This window comes from Cyprinodon tularosa, unplaced genomic scaffold, assembly GCF_016077235.1.
Source record: "Cyprinodon tularosa strain WSP-4 unplaced genomic scaffold, ASM1607723v1 ctg279, whole genome shotgun sequence".
NCBI lineage: Eukaryota > Metazoa > Chordata > Actinopteri > Cyprinodontiformes > Cyprinodontidae > Cyprinodon > Cyprinodon tularosa.
The window spans coordinates 214,322-233,758 of NW_024038984.1; the positions used below are offsets into that span (position 1 = coordinate 214,322).

General features: G+C 36.8%; 1 protein-coding gene across 1 annotated transcript; it reads right to left on the reverse strand.

Moving 5' to 3' along the window:
- Window positions 1-4,373: 4,373 nt before the first annotated feature.
- On the reverse strand, window positions 4,374-17,374 carry LOC119786783 (stromal interaction molecule 2-like). Its single transcript, XM_038290325.1, has 12 exons — window positions 16,695-17,374; window positions 12,403-12,533; window positions 11,233-11,344; window positions 11,043-11,154; window positions 10,530-10,645; window positions 10,190-10,367; window positions 9,923-10,100; window positions 7,259-7,420; window positions 7,004-7,104; window positions 6,652-6,905; window positions 6,094-6,286; window positions 4,374-5,940 (listed from the first exon to the last, which is right to left on the reverse strand). The coding sequence occupies exons 1-12, from the start codon at window positions 16,813-16,815 to the stop codon at window positions 4,473-4,475; spliced, it is 3,126 nt and encodes a 1,041-aa protein (XP_038146253.1). The 5' UTR covers window positions 16,816-17,374; the 3' UTR covers window positions 4,374-4,472.
- Window positions 17,375-19,437: the final 2,063 nt, after the last annotated feature.

Genomic DNA, 19,437 nt, shown 5'->3' on the forward strand with positions numbered 1-19,437 from the left:
CAGGTGGTAAGCATAGAAAAAAGTAGGGTAGAATGGCCTTTTTCCTTCACCAGTAAACATATTTGTATTTAAAAATGTTGTTTGATCGATGCAACATTGTTGATTTCTAGTTTTTTTCTCTGTTTCAATAATTCTTCTTCCTAAAGATAAATAAAAATCTGTACATTGATATGTAAATATTTAATGTGTTCTATTTTCTTCGAACTATAAAATGCACTTAATTCTTACAGTGAGTTGCTGCATAGCTCTGCTAAGTGTGGCCTAAAAAGTTAATCTAAATGTAAGAGAATGTTTTAGAAACACAAGAGTGAGCTGCAGGATAACTATTCTGCTACTGCTTTCCTTATACATTCAATCTGTTAAGACTTTGTTCAAAGTAATTGTTTACTATCACAGGTCAGTAAATATTTTTTGGTATGTACTTTTATTCTGTGTGCATAAATCCACAAATTGTTTCCTTTGACCGTTTTTAACATAGTTTGACTCTTTAGGATTAAATAACACTGAGTACTCAACAGAATGTTCCTGGTCTGGTTTTCTATGAACATGACTGCCCTCTAGTGGAGATAACAGGTAAAACAAGATATTCGTTGAAGAGATTTTGACCCAAGTTGACCAAATCTCAATTGCTAAATCATTCCTCTTGTTTATTCTAAGTGATATGTCTATTTCTATTATAATCAAACTTTTTTTTAACAGAGTAAAGTCTACCCACCCACAAAATGAAAGTGAACAAGAACCCCTCAAACAATGAGCGATCTTAAAGTTGCAGACTTTGTTTTCAAACAGATTAAGGTAAAAACTTTTATAATCAACGATTGCCTTCTTTTAATGTTATAGATGTCAGTGCTAGTTTCTCTATAGAAAACCATTTTTCCTATTATTCCTGTAACATATTGTGGTTTAGATGAGATATCACATCTGAATGGAAAATTTCAAATAGCATATTTTATATAAATATTTCTCACATTAAACTTGGTTAGAGGAAAACCTTCAACCACATAAAAAAATAAAGATATATATATATATATATTTTTTGTTTCAGATAAAATACTATTAGAAACCTTTAAATAAAGTTGCCTTAAAAAGAGAGAAGACCATTTTGATTTTTTGGAAAAACTGCAATTGCTGTTGAAAACAGTTGTAACTTTATGTGTTTGAAAAGGTCTTTCTTGTAAATGAGACATTGAGTCTCAAGGGACTACACTGTATAAATAAAGGATAAAAGAATAAAATGCTACATGTTTGCCAAATTGGGACTCAGTTTCTGTAACTTTTCCACTTACCGTATTTTCACGACTATAAGGCGCACTTAAACGTCTTTTTTTTCCCTCAAAATGTGCGGTGTGCCCTATGGTGCGGTGCGCCCTTTGTGTGTTGTAACTGCGACTTTTGAGACCACCTCATTGAGGAGATGATGAAAGAGTGGCTGAATGTAAGGAGACCAGGTGTTTTTTTTTTTCACTCATCACCATCGCTGTTAATCTGTAACTCCATGCGTGCCCATCTCACAGCTGATGTGAAAAACATGGGGAAACAAATTAACCCTGTGCTCGCTGTTCAACCGCTTGACATTGGTGTGAACCGGACCCAGCAGGTGCAGCAGAAGCAGCGAGTTTACATGCAAAGTAAATGGTTGACGCGCGTATAGGTGCAGCAAAAGGTCCTGCAGCGCGTTTTGAGCAGCAGGAGCGTTTAAGCATCTGCCAACGCGCTGCTGCTGCTCGAGATGGAAAAATTGAAGTTTTGCTCCTGGACGCGCCGCATCAACCAATCAGAGAAGCTGATCTGGGAGCTGACAGCGAGACAGACACAGAGCTCTGATGACATATGATATTAACGCAAATGGAAAAGGCTGGATGGATGAGGAGATGATGAAAGCGTGGCTGAGGCAGGTGTATGTGAGGAGAACAGGTGGTTTTTTCCACGCATCACCATCGCTGCGTGCCCATCTCACAGCCGATGTGAAAAAAAAGGTGAATCAAATGAACGCTGTGCTCGCCGTTATCCCGGGGGTCTGACAAAGAGCTTCAACCGCTCGACATCAGTGTGAAGCGGCCGTTCAAAGTAAGGCTGCGAGCGGCGTGGGAGCGATGGATGACAGACGGAGACCACAGTTTCAGGATAAGTGGAAGGCAGCGCCGGGCAAGTTACGCCACCTTTAGCGGATGGATTGTAGATGGACTAACGTGTCTGCTGGCTCTGTTGTACAAGCTTTTGCAAAAGCCGGCATTATTTCTGAGGAGCTGCGCTGCAAGGAAAGTGACTCTGACAGCGAAGAAGGGGAAATTGGCATGTCTGATTTAGCGCAGCTGTTTTATTCAGAAACAGAGGATGATGACTTTGATGGGTTTGATTAATACTTTGTAATAAATACATGAATAAAGCACAATCATACTCAGTTTTGCTCCCGCTATATTTTTCTACCTGAAAACTTAATTCAACAGCAGCCTCTGGGCGGGTCTCCTCCTCTTCACCGCGGTGGCTGGCAGGTGTTTTTTCATCTAAATAATCTAAATCTTGCAGCTATATTTGCTGTGATCAGTGGGAATAAAGTAGTTTTAATATGTTTTTAAGTGAGAAAGTCCACCTGAAAACTTCATAATTGCAGTCAGTTCATCCAGATTATCTATTTCTGTCGGAGGCGCTCAGACCCCCACATACCAGCGGTGCGCCGACAGGAGAAATCCTTTCATCAGCAGCCTCTAGGCTGGGTAGCCTCCGGGTTCACGCGGTGGATGGCAGGTGTTTTTCATCTAAATAATTTAAACTGCAGGCACCCATAAAAGCGAACATATTCCGTCGGCAGGTTTCAGGATTTTAAGTTAATTTAGGAGTGATCACAGCGCTGTGTCATCTGCGATGTGTCTGTCTCACGGCCAGCACCCAGGTTTGATTAATACTTTGTAATAAATACATGAATAAAGCACAGTCATACTCAGTTTTGCCCCCGCTGTATTTTTAAATACGCAGTAGAGGTATTTAAAGGTAGTAGAGGACATGTACCTGTATATAAAAAACTCGCCCTATAGTCCGGTGCGCCTTATGTGTGTGTTAAATACAGAAATGGGACACATAACTGAGACTGCGCCTTTTAGTACGGTGCGCCTTATGGTCGTGAAAATACGGTAATCTTTTGAGTTTTATGTATTCAAGCATGGTAGAAACATTGTGCATTTCTATTTGTGCTACAGATTTATTAGAAGTCTCCCTTCCAGACATAAAAAAATAAGTTTCTACTACTGTAGTTTTCTCGGGATTTTAAATGTAGCAGCCATTTTGGATATAAGATAAGTTTGTGGTAGAAAGATTCAGACCAGAATAAGGAATGATGTCGTACTCCCCTGAAAGACTTTAAGTTGGAAAGTCTGTAGGATCTGTAACTCATTTGCTCACTGACCGCTTACAGTTACTGGCAATATAAGCCAACCAAAGGGTTTATATACATCATATGTATTTTAGTTCTAGAGAAACATGTTCACAGATAAGCACTGCACACTACCATATGGGCCATTGATTTAGAGAAATACAAAAAAAAGCATTTTATTACTACAGTTCTGCCTCCTTTAATATGCAAGTCAGACTTATTGGATTCCTAGTGAGATGCATGATAAAACACCTCACTTGAAAAGTCAAAATTCCACTTTGAGTGCGTGTTCCTGTTGATTTTGTAATTCAGAATACATTCATTCTAAGTGCTTAGTGTCTGTTCAAGTTAAAACTGAATACTTGAATTTGTTTTTTTTCTTTGCATTAAAAACTTCACTGCTTTGGTTAAAATAGCATTATTCACAATATAAACTGCTAATTTTAAACAAATGCATCATTACAATTTCTATTCACTTTAATAAATAATTTAAAATTTGTTTTGAATTCTACCATTTACTCTGTTTTACAGAGAAGCAGAAGCGTCATATATTACTTAAACATTAGCAAAAGCATTTAAAAGTCACACATCTAGAGCCCTTTAGTAATCATGTGCCTGTAAGACTTGTTAAGCGAAAAAAACTGATGTCAAATATAAATTTCAAAATTAAAATCTCAGCAACCACTCTGTTTTTTTTCTAGCATTTCAATGCAGTGGTATACTCCTTTGAAATAAAAAATAGCCTAAAAATTCTAAACAAAATTCATCATATTTGCAAATACGATTAAACCATCCTCAAAGTCCCTGAATTCCGGGATGTGATTAGCTTTTTACTAAAGGAAATCAGTCATGTGAAGGTGACATTAAAGGTAACCTTTTTCCTAGAATAGTACAAAACCTTGTTGAATCTGTGATTGGTGCTGATGTTCCACATGGAAATTCACTGGTTTGCTACTGCTGTACTGTTGGTTGTATAGTTCCTTAGCTGGACCAATTGTTGGCTGGATTTTATAACCTTACTTAGGCAGAAAATCAACTCAAACATACGCCGAAGCTTTAATATCTGAAAATAAACCTCAGGCTAGGGGAAAATGACTGTAGGTTGTCAGAGTTTCTGAAGACCGCTGTGAGACTTTTCTGGGTTTGACTCATTTTTCTTTTTAAAAAGGTTTTTCAGCTTTAGAGTTTTCTTGTTTTTATCCTTATCTTTGTTCTTTTCATCTCCGCTATCAGGGAGTGATAAAAGAGATGGGTGAACAGCTTTTGGAGGAGGAAGCGGTGACTCCAAGTCAGCTGGCAGCCTGCCTTGTGGAAGGTTTGGAGTAGAGGCTGAGAGAGACGTATGCAGAGAGGCCATGGAGCTGCATGATTTCTCAAGGATTCCATCGTACACAAGTTGGCTCAGAGGACCAGCAGTATAGAGGTCTGAGGAGGACTGCCATGGACCTTGGGATGTTAGCATGAGATCTGGCTGTCCAATACGACATGGTAAAGAGCTTGATTCATATCCTCCAAAGTCCTCCCTCAGGGTTAGATGTTTTTGCATATCAGCTGGAGTATTAACTCGATCCCAGGAGATGTTTTCAGTGAAGGCATCTGTTGAACTGGTATCACTTCTTGGTATTCCAGCTATTCTCCTTCTTAAGGAACCAGCAGACATCTCAGCTTCATCTCTCTTTATTCCTTGGCCTTTTGAAGACTCTAGACTAAACTCTTGTGGATCCCTAAAGGCATCTATGGTCTCTCTGGGGTCTGAAAAATATTCCAGTTCATCTCGAGAAATCTTCCTCTGTGGTTTTATAGCTGTCTCAGCTACTTTATCCTTTGGTACAGCCATTGGAGACGGTTCATAGTGATGGTCTCCTGTATTCAGCTGAAGCTTCCTAGAGGCTGTGTCTAAGGACATTCCCATTGAATTCCTTGTAATTCTTCTAGATTCAAACAGGCGTTCAGCATCTTCTCTAATTTTCTTTCTATTTATGGAAGTCTCAACTACATCCCTTGACATTATCCTATGTGTTTCTGATGATGCTTCTAACTCTGGCCGGAGAATCTTTATCATCTCCAGTGGCTCTAAGTCATGTCTTTCCTTGTAAAGACTCCTGAAAGGAACCTCCATCAAATCCTCAGCAGTACCTTTCTCGGTTTTTATAGGTGTGATCTCTAAATCATGAGAAATGCCCTGCTTTAATGCGGCACCCATTGAAACTTCACTCTTCTGTCTGGATATCTTCTTAGGTGCAGTATTTCCATGAGAGTCCTGGTTAGAGATCTTACAAGAAGCGGTTTCCAAAGTAGAACCACCGGTTTTGTCTTTCGTCATCTTCTTGCAAGGAACATTCACATCTACAGGAGTATCAAGCTCTCCCTCAGACATTTTGGGAAGTGCAAACTCAGAAAGAGCTTCTACTTGTTCACACAGAGGCCTAGTCATTTGGCTGTCTGCTAGGAGCTCAGCTTCATCATGATAGAATCTTCTAGATGAGGCATCAAGAGACGTAGGACTAGAAAACATTTTGCTGTGAGTTGAGGATGTTATAAACTCTGCGTCTAAGAATTTCTCTTGTGAATCTCTATTGATGACAGAAAGAAAAAAGGAGAAAGCAAAGAACGGATTTAAGGAAAGTGACACTAAAAATATATATATATATTATATATATATATAGTGGGTAATGTTTAAGGTAAACTCCAAAAATGTTTACAGACTGTGTTGCATAGAGACTTACTGTTTTTTAAGGGTTTTATGGTGAAGCTCATCTCCTTCATCATAGGAAGAGTAAGGGGCTCTGATAGGGATCAGGATGTCAGGATCTGAGGAAATCATGGAAGGCTGTTGTGGAGGGATGACTCCAGGACGACGTGCCCTACAGATGGTGGATCCACGAAGACGAGGAGAGCGCTTAATAGGTGGAATTTGAACTGTGGGAAAGAGGCCAAATGCAACTAATGCAGTTCATATCTTCCACTTACTCAGATATTATTACACAGGTAGCAACTGTTTTAGTCTCCTTAGAGTTGAAAATGATAAGAATTCACTTATCTTTTAACTTATCTAAAAAAAAAACATTATACTATGCAACAATCAAAGTGTTTTAAATTCCCTTTCTTCTCCATTTCAATTGTGGGTTTGGCAGTTTCACAAAGTCTAGATCCCTGAATACACAGAGTTACTGATTAATAGTGTTAACGGGTGTCATTAAAAAAGGATTAGGAGGCGACTCATACTATCAGAAAGATTTCACTGTAGTAAGTCCAAATGTTTAGTGATCAGTGTTGTAACTTACCAGGCATCTGGGGTATAATAGAAGCAGCAGGCTCATCTAAAAGATCTTCTATTGAGCCTTGAACAGAGCTGTGACATGAACAGGAAGACTGTGATACTCGCGGGAACCCCACTGCGGTTGTGTCGGAGTAGAGTTGAGCTGTGAGGTTTGTTAGTCCAGGATTTCTCATAATGGGAAATCCACAGAGGAGCTCAATCTGCTGCCAGCGGTGAAGGCGCTCTCGCAGACAAGCTGTTACTTCAGACAATGCCTGCCTGTGGGGAGCGCAAAGTATTTGGTTATCAAAAGTACATTTTTTAAATTATTTTTGACGCTCAAAAGCAGAGGCTGTTCATGTAGCTGTCTGCCTTACTTTGCTTCCATGATCTTGTGATCAACGTGGTCAAGAGAAGAGCTGTGGGCCATTTGGAAAGTGCCCAGAATAGAATTCCTCTTCCTCTTGATTCTCTCTGCCTGCGGAAAAGATAGGTTCAAGGAAAGTGACGGTACTCTGTGCTGGTACAGTTTGCAAATTTGTGTTTGGTTGTTAAGTAATCAGTTATTAATTAAACAATGTATTTATTCTTAAGTATTTTACTCAACATACATGCATTTTTTTATGCCTTACCTCTTCCTTGGCAGCTGCTAATTGTAGCTCTGCGCTGTGCTTTTTAACATTGTAGTACTTAACCTCCACCTCATGTGTAAGCTGAAGCCATTGCTGAAGGGCGCCTGAGACAGTCCAGCTGGCTATCATCTCCTTCTCAGCCTGCTTTAGTGCTCCACGAACCTAAAAGAATGTTTGATATCAGAATGTGATCAAAAAACCCATTCTAAAAGAAATTTGTTCCATGCTAATGATTTTTGAACTGCATTTTTTTTTTTTTTTGCAGCTTATTAAGACTTAATAATTTTGGAGCCAACTCTACCCTAATAATTAAATGGAAAGCTACATTGCAGGTACAGCTGCCCTTCCTACACAGGCAAAAAATAGAGGCTTCCCTAAACAGGCACCACCAGGCCATCTGTGTACCATCAGTAGGCAACGTGGGTAAAGTGTCTCATCCATGGACATAACAACCTAAACGGAAAGTGCTGAGGGTCAAATTAACGACCCTCTGGTTGCAGGGTAAACTCCTGCATCCTACATCACTGTATTTGATGAGCGGTAGACAACGTCTAAATTGTGTATCAAGCAGATCTGGAGAAAAATCATTTTCTGTCTGTTAAAAAAAAAAAAAAAAAACTCATCAGTGCTCAAAGGAAAAAATAAAAATCCTATTTTGCCAATATTATGTTGAATATGGGACTTAGCATCAAATCATGAGGGAATCTCCCTGACAAAAGTTCTGTCAAATGTTGCCATAGGGAAAGCATAAATAGCATGACTTTTGTCCAGAAAAGGTATATTAAGGTCTTACACCATCTTTAAAAAAATAAACTAATTTTTTTCGGGTTCTTTCTCACTAAGAACTCCCCTTAAAGATATGTATAAGCAATCACGGTTCAACAAAATATTGGGTTGTTTTTGTCACACTGGCTGCAGGGTTCGCCTCAAAAAGTCATGACTTGGTATGCCTTTCCTGATGCAACCCAATCGTCCAAGACTTTATTCACTTCATCATAGGAATTAATCAACAACATATTAGGTGACAGGTTTCTATTCTGTACTTAGTCACACTTCAGCAAACTACACATATATATAAATTGCTGTAGTGCTTCATTCTGTATATATCAATGCATTCAGCTTTCTTTTTAAGAGAGCGAAACTGAAGAAATCACTGGTAATTTCATTGATGGACACTGTTATACAGTTTTGCATTTAAACTTACTGCCAACCGCACTAAAAAAAGAATGTTATAAATATTCTATGGCATGGCTGAGACAGCTGCTCTACTGAAGATGAGCATGTATTAAGCAACAAAATAAAAATTAAATGACTTAAAAATGTATTTTCTTTTTATGCCAATATTTATGCCGCTAGGTGAAAACAGCAGGATGACTACCAAGGTTATTTTTAACTGACTGAAGGAAATAAAAGACAGGAGCATTCTAAGCTTGAGAGAGAACATGCCTGTGTAAATTTTCAGTCATCCGGGTCATGACAACTACAAAACAGAAGGGAAGCAGACTTATGATGCCTTCCAATTTAAGAACCAGTTTTGTGGTTGAGAGAAGTATAGCACCAAATCAGTTCCATTGCTGGACAAGGGTTTGTGCTTGAGTTGGTTATTTAGTTCTTAGCAAAGAACTTCTTTATTTTCCATAAACACAACAGCCTCAGTGCCACATCATTGCTCCTTTTAAAATTTGTATTCCAGTCAATTCTTCAACTGCTCAAATATTATCTATCTAAATTGCCTCCAGTTTTCTCCTGGTTGTTTCTTCAAAGATATGTTATGTGTAACCAATGCTGTAACTAATGTGTTAAAGGGTCAAATGGTAAATGGCCAATAATAATAAATAATATTTTTTCAAGCCAGAACACTTGACAAAAGTGCTTTACACTACATTAAGTCATTCACCCATTCACACAAACACTCAAACATTGATGGTGGTGAGCTACATTGTAGCCACAGCTGCTCTGGGTCTCACTTTACTGGTTAATACTAGATTCGTAATCTGCTGGTTAAATTGTGCAACAAATGTTATTCTTCCTAAATTAAGAAAGCTAAAAACAACCACATTTTAATTGTTGGTCGGTCGTTATTTGAAACCTCCATTGATGGAACAGTTATTTTTATAGTTAGGCTAAAAGGTGGAGCAAACTAGCACATATCATTCTAGGGAAACAGCCAGGTGTTGGTGATTGATGCAAAAAGTATTCAAGCTAAAAAAAAGCAATGTCTTTAGTTCATCAGTAGAAGCAGGTTAGGTGGAATAAAATAAAAATAACTACAGCCAATAAAAAATTAACAAACGGCAGCATATAGACAGAAGCAAATAATTTGGCAGTTTGACAGTTGAGATTATTTTATACAGTAATTACACTGTGTTGAAGTGTATCAGAAAAAAAAAAAGAAAAAGATTTCTGTTAATTTACAATTTATCCTTATCCGCACACATGCTTGTCAGCTCACCCAGCCTTAATTAAACTACTTCTGTTTGACATCTTTAGTGATTATTGAACCGAGCTCCCTAATAGTAGTATTGTGATTAGCAGGTTCAGGATGCCATGCATAATTTAATCTTTAACTGCACGTTCTTTTTCCTTTAAGTTCTACAAAGCATGCAATATTCAACTTTCAAAAAGTGCAGATGACGTTTCTCCTCCTGTTTGTGATGTATCTACCTGTTCCAGCTCTTCCTCTGCATACCGTAGGCGGCTGAGCTCACTAACGGCTCCCTGTCTCAGTTCATGAAGACGATGAGCTTCTTCCTGAGCTCCAATAATCTCATCTCTCATCTTCTCCTCCAGGTATTGTTTTTCCACCGCCACATTTCGTTTTTCTTCCTGAGCCCTCTCCAGTCTGAAGAAAGCAAAGATTTTACCTCGATTAACACGATCAAAATTATTAAAATATAAGTAGCATAGGAAAGAATAATATTAAATAGTTACTGTTCCTGTAGGTCCATGAGGCTCTGTTCTGCCCTCTGAAGACTTTCTAAATCTTTCATCATTTTGGCGACGTGAAACTTGCTGGCTTTATTTTGGGCCTGAGCAAACCAGCAGCCGCCTATTCCCATCACCACTGACACAATCAGCAGCAGGTCCTTCATATAGTTATGAGGGGGGCCTATGATAGAATAGAAAACAATGATAGTAAGTTCTGAATTTAATTCTAAAATTATTTGATCCATCACCAAAGGGTATAGATAATAGGGTATAATAATAGAAAATCCAAACCAAATGAACACCCCAAATGGTAACTGTAGGAAGAGTAAAGAATATTTCATACGTGTAGGTGGTCCAAACAGCACAACATCTAAAGCTTTGATGTTGAGCTTCTGTTTGTCTCTCTGGTCCAGAACCTTTAACTGGGTACTCAGGAACGAAGGCTCATTTGCTGCAATCCTACAAATATTATTCAGGTCAGACTAAATTATGGTAAAGAGCAAAATAAAAAATGGTATTTTCTTTATGAGTACAAGTTCCTGTTTCTTGAATTGTGTCAAATGTCTAAGAAAACCTATTCTTAGTTTGATCAATCAGCTGATCAAAAGCTGCTGAACACTTATCAAAAACACAAAACAAACAGGTGTATGGTGCATTGGGCATGTTTAGTTTTTTATCCCAAAAAAATGAAAACATGACATAAACCAACATGTTTTCATGGGTGACATTTCCTGCTAAGACGCTTGCTAACTATCCTTGTCTGTCAAAGAAACACAAAGATTTTACACTACTGACAGTTTCATCTTAAACAAAATCGCATTTGTTTCACCACAAAGTAATTCATTATTCTTCTTACCTGGGAAGGGTGTTGCCGTTAACCTTAAAATCCTTAAAATTTCGTTCATACTGCGGCAGCTCGACAAAGTCTTTCAGCCAGCGCAGAACATCATCTAGTGTCCAGTTGTGCACTGCCAAATCAGTGATAGGAGTTAATTAAAAGACATGTTTGAAGCTTTCGGATGAATTCACATGCAATGTTACCACACCTTCAGATGACTTCCAGCCCCTCCACAGTTCCTCCACTGTAATGTGCTGGTCTTCTCTGTGCAGGTTGCTATGTTTGTGGGTCTGCTGCTGCTTCATGTCTTCAATGATAAACTGTAAGAACAGAAAGAAGATGGCCGAAACAGACTTTTAGTAATAAAAGCAAAGGCATCTTTAAGGCAATTTGGGAATTATCTGATAAACTAAAAAACAGTATATAAAGAAATTTCACATGTGCTCAGGTTTTAGTCTAAGGAAGTCTTTTGAACAGTTTTTTTCCAGATATTGTAGCTTGACAAGCATCAATGTGTGTTGCAAAAGTTTACAGCTGGTATGTGTGTTGAAGCACACATACCAGCTGGAATGTGTTTCTGACCATAAATCCATTCTTTATATGTCGGCTAACAGAATTTTGGGACTTCAGGCGGTGTCTTGTCTACTGATGTTCCCATACCAACTGCAACCTGAGCCCTGGGATTATGTATCCAAAAGCTACACTCTGGCAGGCAACTGTATTATTTTAGAAGTCCATGGTTTACCACTAAAGAAAAAGACTTTCAGATATTTTACTATTTATTGGATATTTAAAATGCTTATTACAGTACAGGGGGTAAATGCACATATGGAATGTATTGTCCTTATGAAACACGTAGGCTTTCCTTTTGAAAACAGCTCATAAATCTCAGCAATCTTAAAGTGATTATACATTAATGCAGTTTCATTATTAACACATGTAATACTTCTTTTAGCCACATTAACAATTTTTCTCCTCTTGGAATAACTGATATGATGAAAAGCACAAAACAAGGTCTCATTGCATTTTCAAAAAGCAATGGGAAAGAAGAGCCCTTTGCTTTTACTCACGGTGCATTTACTCACCGGGAGTATGACCTACGCTTATGAACTGCACAGTTATACTCTTTACAATTTGCTGATAAAGGTCAGTGAAATGGAGTATTCTATTAGTGCAAACCGATTTTGTCACTGTGCCAAAAGCAAAGTTGACAGTTGCTATCCTTGAAGGAGGACTTGACTCCTCCAGCCAACCAGCCAACACCTGTTGTTGTACTGATTCACTCTACTGCTTTCTTACACGCAAAGGCGTATGAAAAAAGAGAATTTAAACAAACATAAACAAAGATTAAATATATTGTAAAAAGCTCAGTGTTTACCTCCATGCTCTCCTCCACTTCGATCCCACCATCTTGGTCATCATCCATCATCTGGTGGATGCTACGCAGAGCCTCCAGGCTGTAAAGATCAGCCTCACTCAAACATGGTGGATATATAGTCAGACATGGGTCTAAATAAATAAAAAAGACATATTATTCTTAATATTATTGTTAATTAATCCCATCATTTCAGTGAACAGTTCCCTCCAAACATGGATGTAAGAGAACATATTGACAGCAGCTTGCCATTTTTCTTTATTTAATGCAGAAAAGAAGGAAAAAAAATTTTGCGACCTGTTCCAAATTTAGCAAATGTATACTTTACATCATGCTGTCTCATTTTGCACAATAACTTAAGCTCAGTCAGATCAAATAGAGAATATTTATGAACTGCAAATGTATAATCTATCTCAAGCACTTCATAAGCTTTAGGAGGTGCTGTTCTAGAATTGCCCTCTATTTAGTTGTATCTATATTCAAGTCAGCTCTCACTATGTTCCCTGATTCCCTAAAGGAATAGCATCACCCAGAGCATGATGATACCAACATGTTTCACTATGGGCATGGTATCCACATAAGTCAACAGTTTTTTTAACTGTTGTTTTATCATACTTAGTGCTTTGTTTTAGAAAATATAATTTCACTACTGGAACTTGAAGTTTTTATTATCAAGATTAGTTTTATCTTTGCACTGAACCAGCTCAAGCCCTGACTCAACTTTGTTTTCTTGTCTTTTAAGGGTTTTTTTTCTGACAGAAAAAAAGCAAATGTTTAAAAGAAGCACAGTTGGTGCTATTTGAAACTGTAAAATCTATCTCAATCTCTATCTCAAACTCTATCATCAATACAATCTGTTTACAGTCAGTTAATAGAGAATTCAAAATTCAAAATTTTGCTATCCTATATGTAAAACCTAATGTTTTTTTTATGCTAACGCACGTCTTCCAAAATAAGGAAGGCTGCTATTGTGATTAACTTTAGAACATTTGTACTAAAACCAAGGACAAAATAGCTTACATTTACAGATAAAACCACTATGAATAAAAGACAAACTTTAGAAAAATGTGGAGTGTACTTGAGCGCATTGTGATAATTCCCATCTGAGTTGTATGGCTTATTAATCTGGTGTAATTAAGCTTTAAATTGTACAGCTTGTTCCAGGTCAGTTTTAGATGGAAACATATGGGGTCCATGACACACGTTTTCCTGATGCATATCAATCATTCTACTGATTCAGAGCTTTGTTTCTGTGACACATTCTTCTGTCACAGAACCTCAGGGTGGAAAGTCTAAGGTCTGCCAGCGAAGTCCACCATCTGCTGGCCCCAACAAACCTCTTGGAACTGTCTCTCTACGCTATATGTTCACATTCAGAATGCTTTAAAATACATATTGATATGAACAGTAATGCAGCACGTTTAATTTCCAATAAAAATGTATTAATCAAAACCAGTTAAATTTACATTAAAAAGTTGTTTCTGAAAAATAAGGGAATATTATTTAAAATTACATTACTGAACTTCACCCCATTTAACAGATGTTTACATTGTTAAGGGCTGCTCTTGTTAACTATCCACCTCATTTGTTTTTAATTCTGGTAAAGATTTCTTAAAATGATTAAATAATCCCATTATCTGTCATGTGTTTCTTTTCCTTGAGAACACAGACTTGCCCAGCTTTGTTCATCACAGTTTTTTAAAATTCATTAAAAAAAGCTACTTGGAAAAAAAATGCTAGTTCCTAGCAGCTATTTTTTACCTGTTGCTATTTTTTTTTTTTTTTTTGAACACGATGACTTATATTGAAAAAAATAGCAGGGGACAAATCATCTGTTTCATGCTATTATCATTCAACAGGTAAATAGTAAGTTTACTTATTACTACATATCAGTCACCATACAATCTGATAAACTTGAATACAGGCATAAACTTTATATAACATTTCTGCGTCTGTATTGAATATGGTTCATGCAAAATAGGTTAAAATCAGTTTGTCAAAAATAATGTTTAAAATGATTTATTTCAAACATGATTTTCTTTTTAACAACTAGATTTTATTTTAAAGTGTGCGCAGTATTCAAAATGGAATACCAAGTAACCTATACTTTTATGACTAGGCTTGAAACCTCCCCTTTTGGTAAAGCTTGTTGTTAGAGTGGTTCAGGTTATCATGGGCTATCTCTGAAGTTATGCTGTTATAGGCTTAGACTGCTGGAGGACATGGGGACTACTTTCATAGTTTTGCTTAAATCTATCTCTACTCTATCTTTCTGCAGTATGTGTTAGTTGACCCCCTTACATTGAGTCCTCTCTACTTTTTCTCATCATATTAGCTTTATCCTGTTTGGCTTTGGCACCATTTCTAAGGGTAAAAATCAGGTGGGCTGCTACCATCAACACTTTCATTTATAGATGATAGAGTTGGGCCTGTGTTTAAAGGCTTAGTCCCGCTTCTCTTCCAGACAAAGCTATGAGTTGAGCATTTTGGCCTAACTTAGTGACACATTGCATGCTCTAAGGTTAGGGGGCCTAATATTAATGCGGAATTAGGTTCAAATTATTACAGTGTTATGTTTATGAGTAAAAGCTCACATTCAAAGCTTTGAACTGAACTAAACTCAATACTGCTCACTTTAACTGCAGTTTTTTGGTGCCGAACAACAAATTTAAACAGTTTTTATAGGAAACATTTCACATAGAAGAGCCACAGCACAATACTCAGTGCCTCCCAAATGTGTATGAAAATAAAGCAAAGACAGATCGATTTTGGAGTCATTGGTAATTTTTTTTTTTCTTTGTTTCTTTAGTTCAGTCTTCGTGCACATTATATATGTATATACATTACCTAATAACCTGAACTTTATGATTTTAGAATGTTTAAAAAATGGAAATACGTCCTTTTGTCCAACCCAACATCATATTTTAAAATATTTGGCAGGTATTCTGGATGACTCAGTTTTCTACTGAGTTCTTAAGAGTTTGAAGGGAGAAAAAAACTACTGCAATATCTGGTTTGTGCTGCCTCAGTGGCAGTAAGAGGGTTAAAATTGACAAATAAAGTTAAAATTTAGAAATTTTCTAAAAAAAAAAAAAAAGTTCTCTTCCATCAATATGTGCGATTGAGCCAATTTCTTTCTTATTAAGTCAAGATAAATTTAAATATATGCAGGATAAAAGACATGAGAGAATAACATTACGGGTCGTTGAGTTGATAATCCATATTTTTAATTGTGAATAAAGGTATTACCTAAATAGTTTTAACCTAGCCTTAATTAAGACTGATAATAAATGACTTGTGGACTATGAAAATGGAAAAATGTTTTAACCTGGCTGAAATTAATTCTTGTAAAGAATGATGTGGCACAACCACTGTATTGTAAATTGTTTCAATGGACAACTCAAATATTTTTTTTTACAACATCTTAAGCTTTACAACAAAATCAGTTTTTGTTTGTTATTGTTCGTTAGTCACCACTCTGTGAGTGGCGACTAACGAAGTTGATTAATCAGCTATGAAACAAGAAATATGGGCAGCATGTTTTTAATATTCAAGTCCTCATAGCTATCAAAATCATTCAGTTATTACATTGTTTTAACATGTTACACTCTTCATTTAATCTATTCTGAATGCGCCCAAGCCCTTTTTAAACATGACGTGGGTATTTACTTTAGTTGTTTCCAGTTATTAAGAATATGGAGTTTTTTCATTCTTAAAACCTTTTTTATATATTGTGTTTTATTTACCACTATTCTATTCTATTCAATTCAATTCAGTTTATTTCTATAGCGCCAATTCACAATACATGTCATATCAAGGCACTTTACAGTTCACCAGATCATCCAATCAAATTGATTCAAAGTTTTCTATCCAAGGAAAACCAGTTGCTTGCATTGACTCATTGACTCGAATGCAATCCCTCACACTAAGCATGCTTGTAGCGACAGTGGAGAGGAAAAACTCCCCTATTCTATTCTACTCTATTCTGTTCTACTCTTTTCTGTTCTATTCTATTCTACTCCATTCTATTTCATTCTACTCCATTCTATTCTATTATATTATATTCTACTCTGTTCTGCTCTATTCTATTTTTTTTTTATTCTACTCTATTCTATTCTATTCTATTTCATTCTATTCTATTCTATTCTACTTCATCCAAGTTATGTTAGTGTATAGACCTACCTTTATTATGAAGAGATGGCTGAGTGGATCGATCAATAGCCATCTTTGCCTAAACCTCCAACAATGTCAGTTATCATTTTTCATTGTCTTCAATAGTAACATCTTCTTCTTACCTGGTTGCTCGAAGTCTGCGCTTCCTCCGTGGGAGTGGAGGCCTTGAAGCTCCCCGACGCTTTGCGCGGCTACGAGGAGCGCAGCGGGGAATATAAGAAAAGCCATGGAGACGGCAAGCATTTCAGCCCGTTCTTCCCTCTCTCTTTTTTTTTCTTTTAGATTATCGTGGAAAGTTAAGAAAGTTATGCAAAAAGTTGGCGCAACAACGCAGGAGAAACGAGCGCCCAGCAGTCAACAGTGTCAAGTCTGCGAAAGCGATCCGTGTTTCTATTACGGGTGCAGAGCCAGAGGAGAGATGTGATACTGATGCTCACTTGAGAAATAAGCCAAGCTGGATAATACTTATCCAAAATAGATGGGAAGGTTTGCACAAAGATAACATACAATGTTGAAAAGTAAAAGGAAGGTTATGAGAAAAAAACAAAACAAAAAGTAAATGATGTTCATAAAATTCTGCTTTCTTTCAGAATAGACATTCCTGACAAGTAATCCATCTCAAGAAACACAGGATAAAAAAAAACACCAAAACATTTTAAAAAATAAAATAAAATAAAAAACGCCTCATTTAAATAAAATAAGTTAAGCTGAAGGACGCTGCAAGGTTCTCTGAGATTCCTGTCCAGTCTGTATTGGGTTTCAGTGTCCTATAACTAATGGGGTCCAGTTCAAGCTGTAATCTTCCTTACCACCCTGTCAGTGACGTTGTTCCAGGGAGTTGGCAGTCAGCAACAGAGCATCCTGGGATAAATATCCAATCCCAATTGCCATCCATAATGTGTGGTTATCTATTATTGATCATCTTACTGCAATAATGGTAGGATTAATCAGACCCTTTAACACCCCAGTATAGGAAGTATATATCCAAAATAGCTCTGTCATGCCAGAAATAGTCTGTCTGGGCCTGCAACTAAATGATGTAAACTGTAAAACCTGCTAAGTAAACGTATGAAATAACTACCCGATTTTGGTTATTTAATCCAGTTCTGGGTCCAAGGGTGTAACTTTGTGATGAAAGTTAGTGGGGTCACTCTAAGAGTGGTAGCTGATGGACCTAGAGTTACTCGACACAAACGCTTTCAATAGGGTTTGTATTTTCCAAAACATATATTTATTGAATGCTTTCCTATTGTTGAGAACACTAAAGAACTCAAATACATTGATATTTATATTTATGGGTAGTGCGACATTAATTTATATAAAAAAAGATGAATAACAGATTCTGATGCCAACAGCAATGTATCATGCCTCCCTAGTATGTACACAGTTTCATTCATTCATCCATCAGTTCATCCAGAAAAATTGGGTTTTTATTGATTGGATGTTTTCCCTTTTAGCTACATCAGTGATTATCCTCCTTCAAAAGCAGCAAAATCTAATTTAGAAATTTGTCCCAAATATTGCTGTGTGCCAAAGTCTATTGAAATCATTGGTGGGGACATGTCCACACCAGTCCTTCAAAAAGTTACACCTGTGTCTGGGTCAAATATGGACCAGTCTAAAGTTGTGTTTATTTAGCTCAGCAGGGTTTGTTTTGACCTATGAGGTAGGTCTGCAGCCTAATTTGTATATATATATATATAACCTGTTTCTTAACAACTAATAACTGGATTAACACAAAGGCTGTTTGAGGCTGTTTTCCATTTGGAAAGGCAGAGGTGTTCAGACATTTCCTTAGAAGAAAATACAGCAATAAAGTTATCATTTGCGTCTCATTCTTCATTCTTGAAAAGTGTTTTTGATGAAATGTCCAAAGAACGAATTTCATTCAAATTTCAAATTCTTTCCCTTGTTTTGTGCACAGACTAAACCTGGCCTTATAACATGGTTGGATTATGACGCAGTAATGGAATCCAACTAAAGAATTTCAATGGATAATATCAGTTCATCTATGGATTAAAATCAGAAATGCTTGAAATGATACCTATGGTAAATGTTAAAAAATCAAGAATAAAGAAAATATATTGATTATTTACTGTTCTATATTCCAACACTGATGTTTGAACAGAGCTATCATAGCTTGTGACTACTTTTGTTAACTAAGAAAATTAACACAAATAACTGATAAAATCATTAGACAGTAAATCATTTTTCCATCCTCTTGTGTCGTATTGTACAAAAGGTTCTGTGTGATCTGATCATTTCTATAAAAATGTTGTTCTTCTCAGTTTTTTATCAATTTGATTAAATCTCCCAAACAGCATTAACTCATCATTTAAGTTTCTAGATATAACCCAGCAGTATTTACAGTGTACTGTTTGCAGCCTGTCGACCTATGTTTAGAGGCTTAGCAAGCGCTTGTACAGCTGTTCACTGAGCTATTAATGATGTTCATATGCGTCACTTGCAATTTCCAATCACACTTAAATGTAACTTGATCGGTCTGATCAGCCAGATTTATGTGATTTGTCGATTTCAAATAAGATGTTTCATAAAAAAAAATTAAAAAAGGTGAACGACAAGAGCAGCCTTCACAAGCACACAAACACAACACAGTTACCAGGTGTCACATTACCTCCAGTAATCTAGGTCCCAGTTTAAAAATAGTCAGGCAAATATGACCTCTACCCTGTGGAGCATGTCCAAGTTATGAGTGGCCCATGAGGCGTTTAACAAGAGTTTTGTGTATAAATTAATGCACTTGAGTTCAGATAGATTTTATAAGTTGCTAAAAGTCTTGTAGAATAAAGAAATAAGTAGGCATAATGCTGCGTTTTCTGACTCAATTTGTTTTTAGTCCCAAAG

Bases quoted from the DNA above. Each gene is read 5' to 3' on its own strand.
- LOC119786783 (XM_038290325.1), bottom strand. From the start codon at position 16,815: ATGCTTGCCGTCTCCATGGCTTTTCTTATATTCCCCGCTGCGCTCCTC. The intron at 6,906-7,003 runs GTAAGGCAGACA...CGCTCCCCACAG, and splicing joins CACAAGATCATGGAAGCAAA to GCAGGCATTGTCTGAAGTAA. The intron at 5,941-6,093 runs GTAAGTCTCTAT...TGTCATCAATAG, and splicing joins CATAAAACCCTTAAAAAACA to AGATTCACAAGAGAAATTCT.